Source organism: Anolis sagrei, chromosome 3 (genome assembly GCF_037176765.1).
Source record: "Anolis sagrei isolate rAnoSag1 chromosome 3, rAnoSag1.mat, whole genome shotgun sequence".
In the NCBI taxonomy this organism is placed as follows: Eukaryota; Metazoa; Chordata; class Lepidosauria; order Squamata; family Dactyloidae; genus Anolis; species Anolis sagrei.
The window spans coordinates 247,202,409-247,222,508 of NC_090023.1; the positions used below are offsets into that span (position 1 = coordinate 247,202,409).

At 41.5% G+C, this 20,100-nt stretch overlaps 1 protein-coding gene across 2 annotated transcripts; it reads right to left on the reverse strand.

The window, feature by feature from the left end:
- Positions 1-298: 298 nt before the first annotated feature.
- SPTSSB (serine palmitoyltransferase small subunit B) lies at positions 299-19,862 on the reverse strand. 2 transcript variants are annotated; one of them, XM_067466030.1, is made up of 4 exons: positions 19,610-19,862; positions 17,643-17,807; positions 4,213-4,354; positions 299-2,391 (listed from the first exon to the last, which is right to left on the reverse strand). In XM_067466030.1, exon 4 carries the CDS (start codon positions 2,365-2,367, stop codon positions 2,125-2,127), a length of 243 nt encoding a protein of 80 aa, XP_067322131.1. In that variant the 5' UTR covers positions 2,368-2,391; positions 4,213-4,354; positions 17,643-17,807; positions 19,610-19,862; the 3' UTR covers positions 299-2,124. The 2 variants fall into 2 exon arrangements, with proteins under 2 accessions (XP_067322131.1, XP_067322130.1); XM_067466029.1 differs by lacking the exon at positions 4,213-4,354 and having other exon boundaries at positions 19,610-19,860.
- Positions 19,863-20,100: the final 238 nt, after the last annotated feature.

Sequence of the window (20,100 nt, forward strand, 5' to 3'; positions counted from 1 at the left end):
AGCTCACCCCACTCCCCTGATTCGAACCGCCAACCTTATGGTCAGCAAGTTCAGCAGCTCATTGGTTTAAACTGCTGTGCCACCAGAGGCCTAGAACAATACATACATACATACATATAAAAATAATGACAGCAGCAGACAAGGGAACCAAACAATGCCAACTATCTGGTTGATTAGGTTTTTAGTGTGGTGACAATCTAATGGGAACATCATGGTAGGCCTGCATGGAAGAGCCCATACTCCTTTCTTCCTCTAGTATCTCAGTCTTAGCAGATTATAATATGCAGACAGATTTTATAATAAATTCAACTTTATTGTTCCTGGGAAATACAATACATGCTCAGATTGCTGAAATCTTCAAGACATGTCTTTGACAGAAACAGTGTAAACTGTTATTTGTGGAGTTAACATACACAGTTAATATGCTAAAAGACAAAATGTGTCATATATTCCATGTAGCTGTGAAGATATCATTTGTGACCTATTTACATTTGACACTTTAAACCACTTTTCACTGGTAGCAGATTGAGTAGATATGCAGGTTTGCTCTTTGGCATTCACATTTCATTTAGATAAGGTGTAGCATTGGCACTTTCCAAAATTAAAACAAAACCCAAATCAAATGAGGATGGCTCACGTCAGTTTCACAAAAGGAAATCTTATTTCAGAATCTCCTCTATAAATGCTTTCACAGACTGCAAGTATTAGGATATACGGTAATTTCTATTATAATATATATGGTTTATTTGCCTCATATGAAATATTAACAGATCAGAAATATTAACAGAACAGAAAGCAGCTCTATGTTTGTTATTTAAAGAAACTTAATACCACCTGGCAAAAAAGTAAAAAAAACCAGACAAACAACCTGGCAAAAAGTAAAACAAACAAACCCATAGATATAGTTGCCTTGCAAATATTTTTTTTGAAAAACTAATATTGCAATTACTCCTCTCCTTTAACTCATATATGTTCCTGTTGCTGTACAACTATATATAAAATAACATAGAAGCTGGAATTCAAATCTAGCTAACACCATGGAATATAGAAGGCCCCTTATGTGAGAGTTAAGCTTCAATTTACCAAAGGCTCCCATTTCTGCCACTTTCTCTGAACACCGGGAGCTCTTGTGCAATATTAACTTGCCCATTTCAAAATATCACCTGTTCCCTTGTTGGACGCAAGGTGTATAGCTGGAAGGGGAAGGAGAGAAAGCTCTAGGCAGAATTCTGCATACATGTCTACATGGCAGCATTTAACAAACAGCCACACTTCTTCTCCTTGTTTTCCTCATACCCGAAATTAGAGGAAGCCCAGAGCAAGTGAAAGGAGGACCAAAGTTAGCATTTTCCAACTGCGTTCACAAGTGTTTGTGAATACTTTGATTATTTGTCATACACTTGGAACAAGGAACAGAAGTGAAGGACCATGCCTCCAACATTACCAACTTTCTGGCTGGGGGATTTCAGGTATCATAATACAAAAGTAACGTTTCCAACAAAGTTCTCATGAAGTGTTCTGAATGTTAGCAACAGGATATCTGTGAGAAAGAGATCCCAAGAAGGGAAAACTTACAATACATTTATTTTTAAAAATACATTTTTTAAAATGAAAGGCTTATACTGTAGAAACCAAAACAGTTTTCCTGTTTCCCCTTTCAGAAATAGGTCAACAGGTTTGTGCATTGCTATAAATTGTTTAGAAAGGATCCTCAAGATCATTTGGTGTGCAAAACAGTACTGTGTAAGGCATGCAAGCTTAAATCAGTCTTAGTATGTCCAGAAGGATAAGGAAAGGATAAGGATTCACAAAGGCATAAAACAAACCGTTCCTTCTTGTGGGAGATCTGCTGCCTACAATTGCAATTCATAGGGAGAGATTTAGCAAAGCAACATATCCCAGTGGGACTATGTCACTTCAAGAAAAGAGGTTTCATGCATTTCAGTGAGAATTAGCCAGGAGGCAGTAGTCAGTGCAATGATAGCCCAGCTTTGTAAAAGGAGGTGGCACACATGTGCTCAGGAACAAAAGGTTCGAAATAGATTCCAAAACAGACATTGGCATAGTTTAGGAAGACAGTGAGGTGGAAGACTGTACTTTGCACTGGGTGCAAACATGGATGGCTCAACTTGTAAGTGATGCAGTACATTCAGGTGGGCTTCCAAATATCTGAGAGAAGAACTCAAAAGCCAGGCGGATATGGATGGGGATGAAGACATAAGCAGTGTACACCACCATAGCCACCACAGTAATTGTAATGGTGTGGAACATGGATTGTTCCCAGGGCTCTAGGACGTAGCTGCAGGTGACCAGGAGATACTGAAAATACAGCCAATAAATGTAGTCCTTCATTTTCTTCAGATCCATTGCTGACTCAAAGCTTCAGGAAAGCTAACAAGAGAAAACAGATAATAAAGATGCAAAAGGTTAATAACAACAACCTGTCAGAGTTAAGCCTGAAGATCAAAGTTATCCACATTCTTTATTGTGCAAATATATTGCCACACTTACAGAGAATGATTTTTTTGGAAAGAAACAAAGATAGATCTTTCATTTTGATTTAAAGTTAATTTCTGGCATCCCAGAGATACACAAAAATAGACTATACGCTAGGCCAGTGAAATGTCACTTTGTTTGGATGCTTGTTTTGAAAGTCTACAAGATTACTGTACAGCTTGTCCTTCAGGTGAAAGTATGAATGTGCCCCAAGACAGCAATTTTGTAAGACTGCTGTTTGAAAACTAGCTGTTAGCTTCTTCAGGGCTCTGTCAATGGTTGGTTGCGGAGGACAAGAGAAGGGACACCAAAGAGGCCAGGTTCAAGCCATCTTGTTTGTTATCACCGATTCTAGCATTTGTGGAAGCCTACTTCTCCTGAGACATTTTGGGCAAGATAAGGTATCATCAACACCTTGTAATGTTATTTTTAAAACCTGTTTCTTCCTTGTTACTTCTAACAAACACCTGGTTAACACTGTTGCTATTTTGTGCCTTCAAGTCATTCTAAGTGCCTTCAAGTCATTTCCATTCTATGGTGACCGCTAATGTTTTCTTGGCAAAATTTGTTCAGAAAAGATTTGGTATTGTTTTCCTCCTCCTCTGAGCGAAGATCACCAGTGGATTTCCATCACTGAGTAGGCAACAAGTCTAGTCTCCTAGACTTCACTCTAACCAGTACTATCTCACTGACTTTACCCATTAACATTACTTATTATTAACAAATTGTGTTACTTGTTACTTATAAGAGTTTTTAATTATCTTGTGTGTGTGTGTGTTATGAATGTACTTAAGATACAAAAAAATGATCATAGCATCTCTTCCAAAAGCAAAGTTTTAGAAGTCATGAGTAGACATTATTAGCTATGCAATAAACAAAATTAAAGTTAAAAATTAACACTGTTACTAGACGTTATTGTTTTCAAAGTACAATATGTCCTCTACTTTCACTTTGGTTAAGGAAGAAAACCCCCAGAAAAATGGAAAAATTGCTTTTTTAAAAAATTGCTTTAAAAAAAAAATCAGAGAGACCACATTTTAGAACCTCTAGGTTCTTCAGAGCAGCTCTATGGTCAACATCTGGCAGGTCCCCCAGCATGGGTCTGTGCTCAACTTCTAGTGGAAATTGGCTATAGAGTCGTGCTGGAGGACTTAAAAACATATATTAATCCAATCTGTGAATAATAAAATCTGCAGATTGGGACCAAAGCAGAGCACTAGGGTGGTCACTTCAGCATAGCATTTGCTGTAAATATTCTGTCCATAAATGGAACCCTTACCTCTGTCTAGTGCAAGATGCACCCTACTGCGAAGGCCTTCAAACCAAAAGCTGATACAATAAGTAGGTGCCACACATTATCACATGTAACAGGTGTGGTAATGTTAGAAAGATTCATTTCCCAATATGAACCTTTTAATTTAAGGAACAAAGAAATGTCTGCTGAAGTTAAGGAGGACTGAAGATTTCAGATTGTGTATTCCTGCATGGCTTAAGGTTAGATGGTATCGTCCTTGGGGTCTCGTCCAACTATATGTTTGTAAAGTTTCATCTCTCTGTTAGTTTAAGATTAGTGGCAAATAGTGTATCTTTCTTACTCTAATATCAATCTTTCTCCCAATATTGGACCCAAAGTGACTGTCCTATACAGTACAACCCCCATATCAGTGGGATAAGTATCTGCGGTTTCAGTTATGTATGTCTGACAAAATACATCACCTCCAGGCACGTTCTACATCTTTCATTGCGACTATGGAATTCTTGGCTCAAAGTCCTTCATTTCAATAGGATTTTATTATCAGTGGTTTTGCGTATCCACACTGAGTCCAGAAATATATCCCCTGCAGATGTGGGAGTCGTACTGTATAATATGACAAAATTGAATGACAATGTGAAGCACCCAAGTTAAAAATCATTAAACAATCTGATTAAAACATTTTGAAGCATTTCAAATCTAGTATGAATTTTTTGTCCTATATATAAAAAGCCTAAGGTTTAAGCACTGAATAAACTTAAACTCAAGTATAGTAAAAAAGATAAAATCACAGAACACTCAAGGAAAAATAAGTTTTCTATCAGAAGTCAAAAAGGCTTGCATAAATAGAAAGATGGAAAGAAAGTGCAATACACTCATGTGAGGACCTTGATGCTGAGTTTCCAGTATCCCTCACCCTGAGATCGCCACTCTCCTGGCCTGGTAACACAAAGAAGCATATCAGTTCCCTGAGATGACAGCTAGTGGTCTCAGTCATGGTAAATTGAAGGGTTGAGAACACACATTCACAAGTGCCTGGACAGGGCTTGCAAATCATCATAACTCAGTGTAATTCTGCTACCTTAGTGACTCAACATTTTCTTTCCCAATAAAGCAGAACACATGATAAGCAAAGATATGCAGAATGAGAGCCTTTAAAGCAGCCTTCAAGGAAGAGGCCAGTTTAGAGCGACAGAATTCAGTCAAAAATGAGGAACAGGAACAAGGGCAACAAGGTCAGTTCTCAGGAAATCTTACCAGATTCAACACAGGAGAGGGACCCTGTCAGTCCCCAGAAGAGACGTGTGCTGATAGTATGGGACTCCCTCCTGAGAGTAATAGAAGCAGCGATTTGCAAACGTGACAGGATGCCTCAAGAAATATGTTATCTCCCTGGGGCAAAAATCTGCCATGTAACTAACCGGCTGACAAGACTCAGCAAGCTCACTGACCATCCTCCTCTCCTGTTGGACCAATGATGCTGCAAGACATAGTTTTGACTTCCTGGATCATGGTCTGCTTTTCCAGGAGGTTGGGCTTCTGGTACAGGATAGGTTGTTATTGCTGCGACACTTCTCGACAGTGTTTTAACTGTATTTAATCTTTTGAAAGTTGTTTATTTTGACTGGGAATCTATTTTTGTGTGTTGAAACTACACAAAGCATAAGAGCAATGTGGGATAATGGGATTCCATGTGTATAATTTAGAAACAAGAACTCAGCGCAAGAGGACAACACTCAAAGTCACCTTCAAAAATAAAGGAGGCAAGATGCTACAGCTCTGATTTAATACCTAAACCCCCACTTTGAAACTTTTGTGGTAACAGATGTTCAGGTTTAAGGAAAAGCTGCACCGTTGCTGAAGTCTTGCCAACACCCCAAGAACTTACATTGATTTCATATTATTGATTAGGATTTTGTTCTGTAGTGGTTCATGGCAGATGGAAATACACCAGCTTGTTTTCATTACAGTAATACAACTAGACAGAAGAACACACAATCTTCTGATAGTGAGGCTGCAATTTGACTCAAGGGAAGCCTTGTAACCAGGACCCATTGGTGCTTCTCACTACTCCAACTTCCTATGGTGGAGGGAGTGGTGTGGGGAAATAGTAATATGAAGAAACCTCCTTACTGCATTATTCACCTTTAAACATTTCAATGTTTTAACCACTATTTTCAATAATAGTTGATGTGCTCTTTGCTGTGTCAGTTTCTATTCGCCCAGAAAGTAAAGGGGCAGTAGAAGGGAATTGAAAAGGAAGCCTGCCTCGTTTTGGGTTCAAGAATGGGGGCATAGTGTATTGAAAATAGCAGCTTATTTATACAGTGCCAGTCCAGATGTCAACACAATATCTTGTTCCATGCACAAAATATTAAATATTATGTACCATTATCTTCAAGCTATGGTTATGGTGTATATGAAACAGAAATCAATTGTATGTTTAGACTTCGGCCCCATCTCCCAGATATCTCATTATGTATGTACGTGTACATGCAAATGCAAATGCAGGTATTTGATCCAAATACACCCAAAATACCTCTGCTCTCAAGCATTTTGGATAAGTGATGCCAAGCCTTTATTAGTAGTAGAAAATGTTATCTAATGATAGTTTAAGGCTATTCTGATAATGCTTAATCACCTTAAAATTACTAAAGTGTTTATTCATCCTACAGCTTCTAATATATTCCTTGATTTGAAATACTCTTCCTTTACCATGGCTTAGTTCGGTCTTGCGGTCAACCTGTGACTTTCCCCTTCAGAAAGTAAGAAGGTGAGGTTCTACAACTGGCAACCAGTGGAAAATTTAAATTTAAGAGTGTCAAAAAAGAGTAGTAGATAATACTTGTAGAACTTCCTCATCTCTGTTGTCCTGTTTTTAACCATTCCTCATTGCTGGCATTCTTGGAGCAAGAAGTGTAAGAGAAACCTGAAAGTCAGCTTTAAAAAGTTCCAATCAAAACCTGATTTTCTTGCTCCTTTTATGGTTATCATTATTCAGATCAGTTCAACACAGATCTATGACTTACAGACAGATTGTACATTTTCTATACTGCCTTGCCCCTTAGGAAGAAAGATTTCTGTTCTTGCCAGTACCCACTGCTCACAGACAAAGAATGCACACTAGTGAGAGCTGTAAAGCCTACTTTTCAGAAGAAGAAAAAAATGAACATAACTATGGGAATATACTGAATCAGGGCATGAGATATGTTAAACTCATACTGGTACATGAAAAATGTCTGACTCCCACTGCCCACAGGCTAACAGCAATGGGCTGTATCCCAGACCTACAATTTGCAATACCCCTTTCATCAAACATTTACATTGCTCCACCATAAATAGTCTGCTTGAACTATTTTCTATATTTATACTTACACCTGAAGAAACCTCTTCATTTCTGTATTCAAGTGACTGGTAAACCATATCATTCTCATCCAGGTCCTTCCCTATTTCTGACTCGAAATCAGACTCAGGGTCACAATCATTTGCCTTTCTTTGGATATTTTGTACTTTACTATTCATTTTCCTTGTTTAACTTTACTATTTCTCTTCACTGTTTCTTACTCTTAATATTTGTTTTAGCCATTTGTTTCTGCTGACTGAAAGTTCACATTTACTTTCTCTCTTTCTGCCATCAGACAAGAATGCACTCCTATGTGAGAATTATTATATAAATAATTCATCTCAAGTATATTACTAGGTAGAATCATGTTTCTCAAATTCATTATACTAAATAATTCATTAGTTGTAAATTGACTGATTAATTTGTCTATTCTTAAGTAATGCTACCTTGAAATTAATGTCTGGCTGTAAAATATTTTTAATATCTGCTTGACTGTCTCATTAACTTGGCCTGTATATTACTTGTGCATGCATGTTACTCTGCTGCCACTACATTAGTAGTAGCTGCACTTAGTGACACTGGTATTGGTTGCATTGGCTGTGCTGCTCCCATCCTTATTGATTTTAAATTAGTCAGTAGGCTATAAAAGCTTTTTACCTTGCATTTCTCAGACATTCTGCTACTAGTGTCTTTCGTAGTCTTTTTATGTGGTGGAGAAGGTATGCTTATCTTCGACTGATTCTCACTTGATGATCTCAATATTCTCTTTAAAGTGTCATTTTCTCTTTCTTTTTCTTCAGAGCCATAATGAGCAGTGGGCATCTGGGTTTACTGCTTTTTATTCCATTCTGGACTTATGATACATTGAGTAGAGGTAAGTGATTTCACTTCAGGTTTAACTTCTAACGTGGTTGTTTTCTCTTCCTACCTGGCAGTGCTATGACCCCATCTTAATTTCCTTATCGGGACCTTTCATTTTTTATTATTAATCTCCTTTCTAGTACAATATTAATTATTTTAATACTAATGAGGAACCAGCATGTGGAGAAAAGCCTTTTGGTTTGTGGATTGTTCCTCCTAACCCATACAGAGAATATGATTTTGTGTGCCCACAAGCTTTGTTTAATTTTGTTTATTTACTTACTAGAAATACTCATGTAAAGGTCGATCTTATATACAAGTCAAGGAACCCCCCCCCCCCCAGTGGCACAGTGGGTTAAACTGCTGAGCTGCTGAACTTGCTGGCCAAAAGGTTGGCAGTTCAAGTCCGGGGAGCGGGGTGTGCTCTTGCTGTTAACCACAGCTTCTACCAACCTAGCAGTTTGGAAACATGAAAATGCGAGTAGATTAATAGGTACTGCTTCACCATGAAGGTAATGACGCTCCATGCAGTCATGCTAGCCACATGACCTTGGAGGTGCTTACGCACAATGCCGGCTCTTTGGCTTTAGAAATTGAGATGGGCACCATCTCCTAGAGTTGGACACAATTAGACTTCATGTCGAGGAGAAACTTTTACCTTTACTAATGATTTCACTTCATAATATTGTCTGATTACAAGCTCTGGGACTTAGTATCCAGGTGGCAAATCGGGGGCGGGGGGGGGGGGGGGGAAGCAAGCCAAGGAGAGAAATAAAGGGCTGTAGCTGAAGGAGAATCTGAAACTTCTGCCTATCCAGCATGTGAAGAAAAGCCTTTTGGTTTTTGGATTGCTCCTCCTAACCCATACAGAGAATATGATTTTGTGTGCCCACAAGCTTTGTTTATTTTTGTTTATTTACTTACTAGAAATACTCATGTAAAGGTCGATCTCATATACAAGTCAAGAATAAGTTTTGGGGCCAATATTACACATTTTACTCTGATCCATGCACATGTCCAGAGTAATTCTATGGAGGGCAGGGGGCGGGGGCGAGATTCCAGCACCGTTTTAGCAAGCCAACCATTTCTGGCTGCTGCCATCACCATTTTCCCACTCAGCCAGAAGTAGTATTGCAATGAGAGCTAAGAGAGGCTTGGTGCTTCTTTCACCTTTTGCTACCTCACTGAGAGATGGTTTCTTTTTGGATAAGATAAAATTCTTACATTGACCCATGGACAGGCATGTAGCCAGGGGGGGGGGGCCCTCGGGGGGCTTCAGCCCCCCCCCCCCGAAATTTTCATGGTGGTTCGCGAAAAGGCCTTATTGGTGCATTATTTAAACTGTTATGTTTATTCATATCATGATCTGATCACCATACTCAATATATCTCATATGCATGGGGGTATTGGGGTAATGATACAAAAGGTTTGCTAGGCTAGACCCTCTTTCACTCAGACTCAGCCCCCCCCCAAAACTCAGCCCCCCCGAACCCCCCCCGGAAAATTTTTTTAGCCCCCCCCCCCCCCCCCCGAAACGAAATCCTGGCTACGGGCCTGCCCATGGATAAGTTGATCTAAGCTTTTTGAATTGAGTTTGAAACTAAAATCTTTAGACCTAAACATGAGTTTGTACAGCATTCCTTTCTGCTGTTTTAAACAACATTTCTATTACATGTCATCAAAACAAACCAAGAAACAACACATACCAATTTTTTTTTTAAAAAAAGGTTCAAAGCACCATATCCTGCTTATAACCACCTTGTCAGTGGCATTGCTTGTAAATTCTGTATTGTTTGCAATCCCAAAGCCAGAATGGCCACTGGCTGTGCTGGCAGAGTGGTTTGGGAAGCTGTAATCAGAACATATAACTTTCCAAGCTCCAAGGAAAACACTAACTACGTTATCGTAATAATTCATACTACTATAAGATGCTAACATTTGTAGGATTACAACAATCACACACGCTCACACATATTAAAACAGCTACCCAATAATAATGGAAGTTGAAGCACTAATTACTATGGATTAATTTTGTACTTCCGGCTTTAGTGATCAGTTACCCACCAAGAGCCTGCCTGGACCACTTTTAAAAGATGCTAATTCTTTCCTCGAATCTTTAAGAACTAGTAACTTTTCATGACATGTCCAAAATACAATAGCCTCAGTTGACTTATTTTAACTTCTATTTGATTTCAGGTTTCATTTGCGCTGAGATCCATTTATTAGTTTTTTTGGCAGTTTGTTATTACTACAAATTTCCAAAAAGTCAAATAAACAGGGCTGCAGATTGTGTACTGCTGTCTCAAAAGGACTTAGATGCCAAGGCCTCCACACAGGAGGAAACCGGAAATAGTTTCTACATTGCAGAGGTGAAGCATGAGAAAGTTAGTCACCAGGTACTCACTCATACTGATGAGCCTCCACAATGAAGGATGCTCTGTTTAATATGGGTTTTTTTGTCTTCCCTCTTCACCCTTTCCCCATCCTCTCATGTTAAGCAAACATCCAACTTTTCCTTTCTGCCTGCTCTGCTGCTCCAGCCATATTCTGGAATAACCTATTTACATTTATTTAATAACGTCACTAACAAATATTCCCAAAATAATCACCCACATTTAATTACTTATGAATATATTATTACACAATACCCATTACAAATTGGCACTTGTTTCTGACCTATAAAACAGGGTGGGTAAAATATGCCAACACTCCACTTTCACTACTTCTGTGTGTGTGCCAGTTGAATCATGGCACTCCCGTGGGTTTCATATGATTTTCTTCAGCAAATAATACTCAGAGGTGGTTTCACCAGTTCCTTCCTCTGATATATAGCCCATGACACATGGCATTCACTGACAGGCTCACATACAAATACTAACTAGGACTAACCCTGCTTAACTTCCAGAATCACATAGGATCTAACTCTTCCAGATTCCTTAAACAAGCCTTTTTATGGCTTCTTCTTTTCACTGATGGATTTCAAAACGCTACCAATAGGGCTCACTCCTCTATCCAACTCCCTGTGAAGGTCGTCCACCAGGGACCAAGGTTTTTTTTCTATCCTATAAACCAGACTGGAACCTGAATCTGTTTCATCCAAGAATGCATGAAGTTGTGTTGCCAAGTCTGTGTTCCTGGACATTTTGGTCACCTGCTAATGTCGGAATGGAAGTCTGACCAGCACGGAGGGGGACTATCTGGCCGGATGGTGACAATGATAAAATGGCATGACCTGTAGCCTTTCTCTGCACTGATCAGCACTGGAAAGGAATGATAGCACTGGTATGGACAGTGGATTGGTCCAAATTTGAACCGGTCCCACTGTCCAGATTCCCTCAAAGCCCCAAGATAATTCAGAGTTTCCAGTAAACTCTGAAATATCCTTTCTAAAAAGCAGAGCAGATGATTTAAACTGAAACTCTGTCATACCACTAGAAGCTGCTGTATATCATGAAGACAACTGGGTCCTTTAGGGATGAGTCTGGAATTTTGGGCTCATGTAGACAAACCCTTAGTTACCTCCTCAGACTCAACTTCCATTGGGAGGTTAGAAACTGGCTATCTAGGGCAGAGGTTCTCAAACTGCTCCGGGGAGCTCTTGGGGCTCCGTGGTGCCATGCTGCTTTCTGCCTCCTCTTTCCTCCTCCTGAGAAATGCAGGGAAATTAAAAGTTTTTTAGCTGCCAGAAACAGCAGCAGCAGCGTCCTCTCATGCCACAGACTCTTTCCCCCTCCTCTCTCACTGCTCAGACTTTCCCTTGCCACCCAGACCCCCCCCCCCCCCCACACACACTTTCTTTACTTCTAAAACCCTATTTTCCACCCAATGTTCAGGCAGTGCTTTGTTTATGTTTTTCCTGCATTGCAGAATGGGATTTGACTGGATGGTTTCTGGGTTTTCTTCTTCCTCTATGATTATGATTATTATTACAAAGACTGGTCATCTGTTAAAGGGGCTTTGATTGGGTTTTTACTAAATGGCAGAAGGAAGCTAGACTGGATGGCCCATTGTGTTTTTGCTGTTGTTGTTATTGTTATTATTACAAAAGCTAGATGTCAATTTGTTGGGGGTGCTTTGATATTGTTTTCCTGCACGGCAGAAGGGGGGTTGGACTGGATGACATATGGGGTTTCTGCTGTTATTATCATTGTTATTATTACTATTATTACAAAGGCTGGATGATCATCTGTTGGGGGTTCTTTAATTGTGTTTTACCTGCATGGCCAAAGGGGATTGGGCTGGATGGCCCTGGAGGTCTTCCACTGAAATACTGTTAAGTTTATGTTGGTTAAAATCATTTTTCATATTAAATATTGTATTGTTCTCTCTCTCCCCCCCCCCCCCCCTTTAATTTGCACTGTGTGAATTAGTTCACACAAACTCTCCATCCATCTGTCACTGGCCCAGCTCATGCCTGATATAGGTACATTTTATATAGTATAATATATAAACATTTCTTGGGGCTCCACAAGAAACTTTTGCTTCAAAAAGGGCTCAACGGCTGAAGAAGTTTGAGAACCCCTGATCTAGGGAAATGGGGTCCAATGGAAGTTGTCCTCAACAAAAGTCTTATGGTTGCTTCTTTTGGAGGTTGGAACATAACCTTTCCCCCCAAGAAACAAATAGACTGGATATGATTTTAGATTCTTCCACTCATAGAATCCCTCTCTGCCACAGGGGCATCGAGGGGGGAGATTTCAAACGTTTGCATCTTTAGTTATTCTAGTACTTGAATTTTTCAAAAAATACCTTTTCAGTTTTCCTGGACTATTTTCTGCAATTTTGTTCCCACCCACTTCTTAAAACTCCAAGGTTTCTCTGTACAAAAAAGGATTATTTTTCTCAATTTTTAAAAAGAAATCATAGTGCTATTATGCATCAGCAAAATTACATTTGGGCAATATAAAGTTTGGGATCTTATTGTTACTCATGACGAGTAAACCCATTGAATCTATGGGATTCATCTATGTGTTGTTATTGTTTATTTGTTCAGTCACTTCTAACTCATTGTGACCGCATGGACCAGTCCACACCAGAGCTCCCTGTTGGCTGTGGCCACCCCCAGTTCCTTCAAAGTCAAGCCAGTCACTTCAAGGATAACATCCATCCATCTTGCCCTTGGTCGGCCCCTCTTCCTTTTCCCTTCCATTTTCCCCAGCATCATTGTGGCCAAAGTACTTCATCTTTGCCTCTAATATCCTTCCACCCAGTGAGCAGTCAGGCTTTGTTTCTTGGAGTATGGACTGGTTGGATCTTCTTGCAGTCCACTCTCAGAATTTTCCTCCAGCACCACAGATCAAAAGTGTCTATTTTCCTTTGCTCAGCCTTTCTTATGGTCCAGTTGTCACATCCATAGGTTACTATGGGGAATACCATTGCTTTAGCTATGCGGATTGTCATTGCCAGTTTGATGTCTCTGCTCTTCACTATTTTATCGAGATTGGTCATTGCTCTCCTCCCAAGAACTAAATGTCTTCTGATTTCCTGGCTGCAGTCTGCTTCTGCAGTAATCTTTGCACCTAGAAATACAATGTCTGTCACTGCCTCCACGTTTTCTCCCTCTATTTGCCAGTTATCAATCAGTTTGGTTGCTTTAATCTTGGTTTTTAAAAAAAAATGTTTAACTGCAACCCAGCTTTTGCACTTTCTTCTTTCACCTTAGTTAGAAGGCTCCTCAACTCCTCCTCGCTTTCGGCCATCAAAGTGGTATCATCTGCATATCTAAGGTTGTTAATGTTTCTTTATCAATGTGCTGATTCACCAAACAGTTGATTAAATGGATCAACTCTAGTCAGGGCTAACCAAGAGGATTCCAGCCTAAGGCTTTGTCTACATTGATGGAAAAGATTCTGTTCTAGTCCTAGGTTACTTTGCAACGTTCTTGTTAATGCCACACACATCACACGCATTGTGGCGAAATCACCCTAACAGCCACCTGATTCCTAGGACACTTGCTAACTAAAGAATAGGACAATTTCATCTTCTATGACTATAGTCTACATAAGAGATATTCTAAAACAAAACCTCTATGCAGTTATACACACTTAAGTTCCATTAAATTCCAAGGGACTTACTAACATGGAAGTGTGCATAGGTCTATTATACTATCCTACAGAGTTTGCAAAAGTAAATATATGATTGTGCTGTTAGAGACTAAATAATAGCCTGTAGCATGGATTTTTAGTGTGCTAAAGGCTAATTCATTAAATACAGGATGAACCAGGAAGCGCACTAGGGGCACATAGAAAAGCTGCTGGTTTTTCCTTCAAGGCAAGGGCAATAGGCTACACATTTCATAATAGGCATGGAAGCACTACATGGAGTACAAATGTATCAGTTTGGCAAGAACTAAATCACAATAGGTGTGACTCTTAACTACACCCAGTGGTGATGACCTGGCACCAACTGCTCTGAGATACACTTGGATATACAGACAGAGGACTGAGGAATAAATAATAAGAGCAAAACTGACTCACCTTAGCAGAATAATAGAATTCTAGTTGGAAGAGACCTCATGGGCCGTCTAGTCCAACCCCTTGCCAAGAAGCAGGGAAATTGCATTCAAAGCACCCCCAACAGATGGCCATCAAGCCTCTCCATAAAAGCCTCAAAGAAGGAGGCTGATAGCACAATGAAGGCAGTGAGAAAATAACCTCCTAATCCAACAAGGAACCAAAATGGGTTGAGAATAATAGCCTTCTGAAAAACGTGACAAAAACAAAAGTTAGACTCTTCCAGCTTGGCATGTCACAAGAAAGCCTAAATACCCTAAAGGCACCAGAATGCATCTGATCTTGGAAACTAACCAAAGTACATGGATGGGTGCCTGCAAACAAATGCCAGATGCTGTGGGCTATATTTTAGATGAAGGAACTGGGCAAAATCACCTCTTGGGTATTCCTTGCGTTAGAAACTCCTATGAAATTCCTGGGGTCACATTAAGATGGCAGGTGAATAAATGATATCTTTGTAGCCAATCAAAGGGGTTTTAACTGTATAGAGTAGACTAAACACGGAAATTCTGGGCAAAAATGTGTGTGCGGAAAGATAGAGATAAAGACAAAAGAGGGTTTTTTTTGCTTGTTCAAAAAAAAAAAAAAGGAACAAACAGAAGAAAAAGAAAGAAAGAAAGAAAGAAAGAAAGAAAGTCTGACTCAGCATACTGGAGTACAGCATCAGGACTTTGGGGGCCCTTCCACACAGCCCTATATCCCGGAATATCAAGGCAGAAAATCCCACAATATCTGCTTTGGACTGGGTTGAGTGCTCACTCAAATAATGTGAGATTTTCTGCCTTGATATTCTGGGATATAGGGCTGAGTGGAAGGGCCCTGGGGGGTGGCCAGGGTTTGAACAGGAAGCTTACTAGATGACGTTCTGTTAGTTATACTCAGCTGGGGACGAAGACAATGGCAATCCCCTCTGAACAAATCTTGGCAAGAAAACTTAGTAACACATTTGCCTCAGGGTCCTCATAGATAAGAAATAATCTGAAATAACTTTTTTTGAACAATTGGAAAGTTGTTCAAAATGGCCTACCCAAAAGAGAAAGCATTTCGCTCTCATATTAACTCACTGAAATACCTTCAGGGACAAGCTTTCAGGTAGAAAAACATGAATACAGCTGTGACCAGAATGGTTTTAAGATTTTCTCAAGGAAACAGTAAGTAAAGTAAAAAGTAAGTATTCCAATCAGACAGAAGATTTGAAAAGTTACATTTTTATCGTTTCATTTGTTCATAATAGCTGAGGGCTTTTCTACGCAGGCATATAACCCAGAATATCAAGGCAGAATAACTCACAATGTCTGCTTTGAACTGTGTTATCTGAGTCCACACTGCCATATATTCAAGTTCAAAGCAGACAGTTTGGGATTTTATTCAGGTATGTTGAAGGGCCCTGAGACAAGGGGATTTCAAACAAGTTTTTAAAAAGCATCCTTTAGGTTTGAAGTTCAAGTCAATATTTTTGGAATTTCAGGGAAGAAAATGGGTTCTTGAACTGGGTTATCTGAGTCCACACTGCTATATATCCCAGTTCAAAGCAGATAATGTGGGATTTTATTCAGCTGTATGGAAGGGGCTTGGGTGACCTTGGGCAAGTTATCCTCTCCTGGCTTCAGAGGGAAATTAAAGACAAACCCCTTCGGAACAAATTCTGCCAAAAAATAAATTCCTGTGATAGATTCACTGTAGGGTTTCATAAGCAGAAACAATTTCTAGGTACATAACAAATTCCCAAAACTTCAAGGTTTGCCACCCTAAGCCTGGTGCAAAACAATGAATCATGAAAGTGAAACTAGAACTGAGCAACAGAATGCGTCTGAGCATATATGCAGGCCAGGAATTTGCTTTCAGTAGTAGGTGAGTCATGAGAAAACTTTGGAAAAGTTACACTCCCCCCGCCCGCCCAAGATATTAAAATCTGTGGATGCTCAAGTCCCATTTTATACATTGGTATAGTAAAATGATGTCCCATATAAAATGGCACAATCATGGTTTGCTTTTTGGATTTTAATTTATTTATTATTTTTGTTGCTGTGTGTTTTCTGGGATGTCTGGCCATGTTCCAGAAACATTCTCTCCTGATGTTTGGCCCACATCTATGGCAGGCATCCTCTGAGGTATGCTACCATGCCCTCCTAGTCACATTTCCTTCCTAGCACTTTGGGGGGGGGGGAGGGATAAAGAGCCTATTCCTTCTATCATTGGCAGATTACCTCTCATAGATGTGGGCAAAACATCAGGAGAGAATGCTTCTGGAACATGCCCATACAGCCCGGAAAACTCACAGCAACCTAGCTGGTAGGCTGTTAGGTTATTTCTCATATTCCTTCTATCATTGCCAGATTACCTCTCATAGACGTAGGCAAAACATCTGGAAAGAATGCTTCTGGAACATGGCCATACAGCCCGGAAAACTCACAGCAACCCAGCTGGTAGGCTGTTAGGTTACTTCTCATAGATGTGGGCAAAACGTCAGGAGGGAATGCTTCTGGAACATGCCCATACAGCCCGGAAAACTCACAGCAACCCAGCTGGTAGGCTGTTAGGTTACTTCTCATAGATGTGGGCAAAAAGTCAGGAGGGAATGCTTCTTGAACATGGTCATACAGCCCAGAAAACTTACAGCAACACAGCTGGTAGGCTGTTAGGTTACTTCTCATAGATGTGGGCAAAACGTCAGGAGAGAATGCTTTTGGAACATGACCAGACAACCTGGAAAACTCACAACAACCCAGTGATTCTGGCCATGAAAACCTTTGACAACATATCTATTATTTATTTACACCTCACCTTTCCCCCTGAGGGAGGAAAGTTTTCAAGCTATGGAGGACTGAATCTGTGGATACAGAATCCATGGATACAGAGGACTGACTGTATCCACTTCTTCTGCCGAAAGGTGTTGATGCTAACGTCAAGGACCACAAGGAGATGTATTTTGATATTTCTCTGGCAACTTTATTAACAGATGTGAATTGATGTTGCTTGCAGGTCATATTGGAAAGGCGGCATGCAAAGTTGTAACACCGAAGCCCAGAGCTGACCCTACGTCAGTTTTAATACACGTAGGATACGCACTCATAGAGTTGCCATAAACTGAAGTTGAATTAGATGGTAGTTAAGAACAATGAAATATACCTACATCACAAGACAAGGATTATTTTCAATGAATAAGAGAGACACTCACCTCAGCAATCCTGTGAGGCAGTTTAGGTAAAGGATGTGCCCAACTTCTTTGCGGATTTAACCCTTCGCCACACAAAGGCTGGGCAACTTGGCAGGATTCCTTTACCTTTCCGAAGTCCCTCCTGCTCTTCCTTCACTCCAACAACCAATCCAGTCTCAGTGTCTCCTAATAATTGACAGGGAGAGGAAAAACACACCAACAGAAGATCCTTTACTATCTTTGGGGCTGGGCAGGATTGGACAAATAGCCTAAGAGCAAATAAGCTGTGCTCTGATGGCAAACACTTCCAAGTATACTTGGATTTGTTCGTTCTCCTCAAGTGAATGCTGTGAGACCAGATGCCAAGCCCAGCCAACTTCCAACAAGGTGTCACACCCAAATGTGTGGAGCGCAGGGAAGGGTCAGCCTGAGCACATGGCACTAGCCTGGTCACTGCAGCCAAAACACAACACAAAGGAAGGGGAGGGGTTTCTAAACAAATCGAAAGGGGGAAACACACCTACTTCAAACAGACAAGAACTCTTTCTCCCACCCTGGACATCCCACAGACATATAAACCCCATTTTCCTAGTTTCCAACAGACCTCACAACCTCTGAGGATTTTCTTTTTTCATGTCAGGAATGACTTGAGAAGCTGCAAGTTGTTTCTGGTGTGAGAGAATTGGCCGTCTGCAAGGATGTTTCCCAGGGGACATCCGGATGTTTTCAATGTGTTACCATCCTTGTGGGAGGCTTCTCTCATGTCCCTGCATGAGGAGCTGGAGCTAATATAGGGAGCTCATCCGCGCTCTCCCCATCCTTGTGGGAGGCTTCTCTCATGTCTCTGCATGAGGAGCTGGAGCTAATATAGGGAGCTCATCCGCATTCTCCCCAGATTTGAACCTATGAACTGTTGGTCTTCAGTCCTGCCAACTGAACCCACTGTGCCACCTCTGAGGATGCCTGCCATAGAGGCAGGCGAAACGTCAGGAAAGAATGCTTCTGGAACATGGCCAGACAGCCCGGAAAACTCACAGCAACCCACTGAAAGGGGGTACATCATGAGAGAAGCATTCTCTCCTGACATTTCACCTGTAATCTATGACAACATGGCCATACAGCCCGGAAAACTCACAACAACCCACTGAAAGGGGAAACATTGTGATAAGTAAAGCAATGATAGAAGGAATAGGCTCTTTGGGTTGTTTTGAGTTTTCTGCACTGTGTGGCCATGTTCCAGAAGTGTTCTCTCCTGACATTTCGCCTGCATCTATGGCGACATGGCCATACAGCCTGGAAAACTCACAATAACCCACCGAAAGGGGGAACATCATAAGTAAATCAATGATAGAAGGGAATAGACTCTTTGTGTTGTTGTGAGTTTTCTGTGCTGTGTGGCTGTGCTCCATAAGCATTCTCTCCTGACATTTCGCCTGCATCTATGGCAGGCATCCTCAACAGGCTCTTTCATCCCCCCCCCCCTTCCTCCCAGAGTGCTAGGGAGGAAATGTGAACAGGAGGAGGGCAGCATTTGGCGCATTTTGCGTGCGCCCGGATCCAGGAGAAAAGGAGGGCGCATAAAAGGATGCAGCACTCAAAGACCATCTCTCTCTCTCTATATCTATCCATCCTTCTCATTTTTTTTTACAAATGGTGTGCTGGTGTGGTTGGGATGTCCCTTTAAGGGGCAGGCAAACTGGCAAAACGGTCATCAGGAGCCCCAAGAACGCAAGAGCAGCAGGAGCATCATCTTGCGGCACTTTCCGGCGCGCCTCTGCTCTTGGGTGCCGCATCTCGGAAGGCTTCTTCGGGCTGGAAAGAAGCCTCCCTGGGCTGGGTGGGGAGGCAGCCTGGCTCTCCTTTCCAGATGGCCGCAGTCCCCCTCTCCCTCGCCTTTTGGCGCATCTTTCCCAGCCAGAAAGGGATCAGAGAAGGAAGAGCCAGGGCAGGGCGCGACTGCCTGCCTGCCTGGCTACCTACCGACCTACCTGCCAGGGAGCCCCTCGCTTTTGATGCTCCAGGAGGAAGTCTCCGACTTGCCTCTTCTTCGGTTGGAGAAGGAGGGCATCCTCGCCCCCTTCCTCGCCTTCTCGCTCCCTTTTCTGAACGGCCAGGAGAGAAGGGCCTCGAGGAGGAGGAGGAGGAGGAGGAGGCGTCCCTGCAGTTCCCTTGGTGCCGTTGGGTGCGATCCAACGCTCCTTGGGCCGGAAGGGCGATGCGCAAAGAGACGCGCGCCAAGGGCGGGGAAGGCGCGCCCCTCCTGGCCCCCCCTCCCTCCCTCCCCCTCTCGCCCTCCTTCCCTGCGAGGCTGATGTCCTGCATGGCATTGAAATGCTACCCCAGGCATGGGCAAACTTCGGCCCTCCTTCCAGGTGTTTTGGACTCCAGTGCCCACCATTCCTAACAGTCGGTAGTCTTGTCGCAGGCTTTCATGGCCATAATCACTGGGTTGCTGTGAGGTTTCAGGACAGGGAATAAA

Bases quoted from the DNA above. Each gene is read 5' to 3' on its own strand.
- SPTSSB (XM_067466030.1), bottom strand. From the start codon at position 2,367: ATGGATCTGAAGAAAATGAAGGACTACATTTATTGGCTGTATTTTCAG.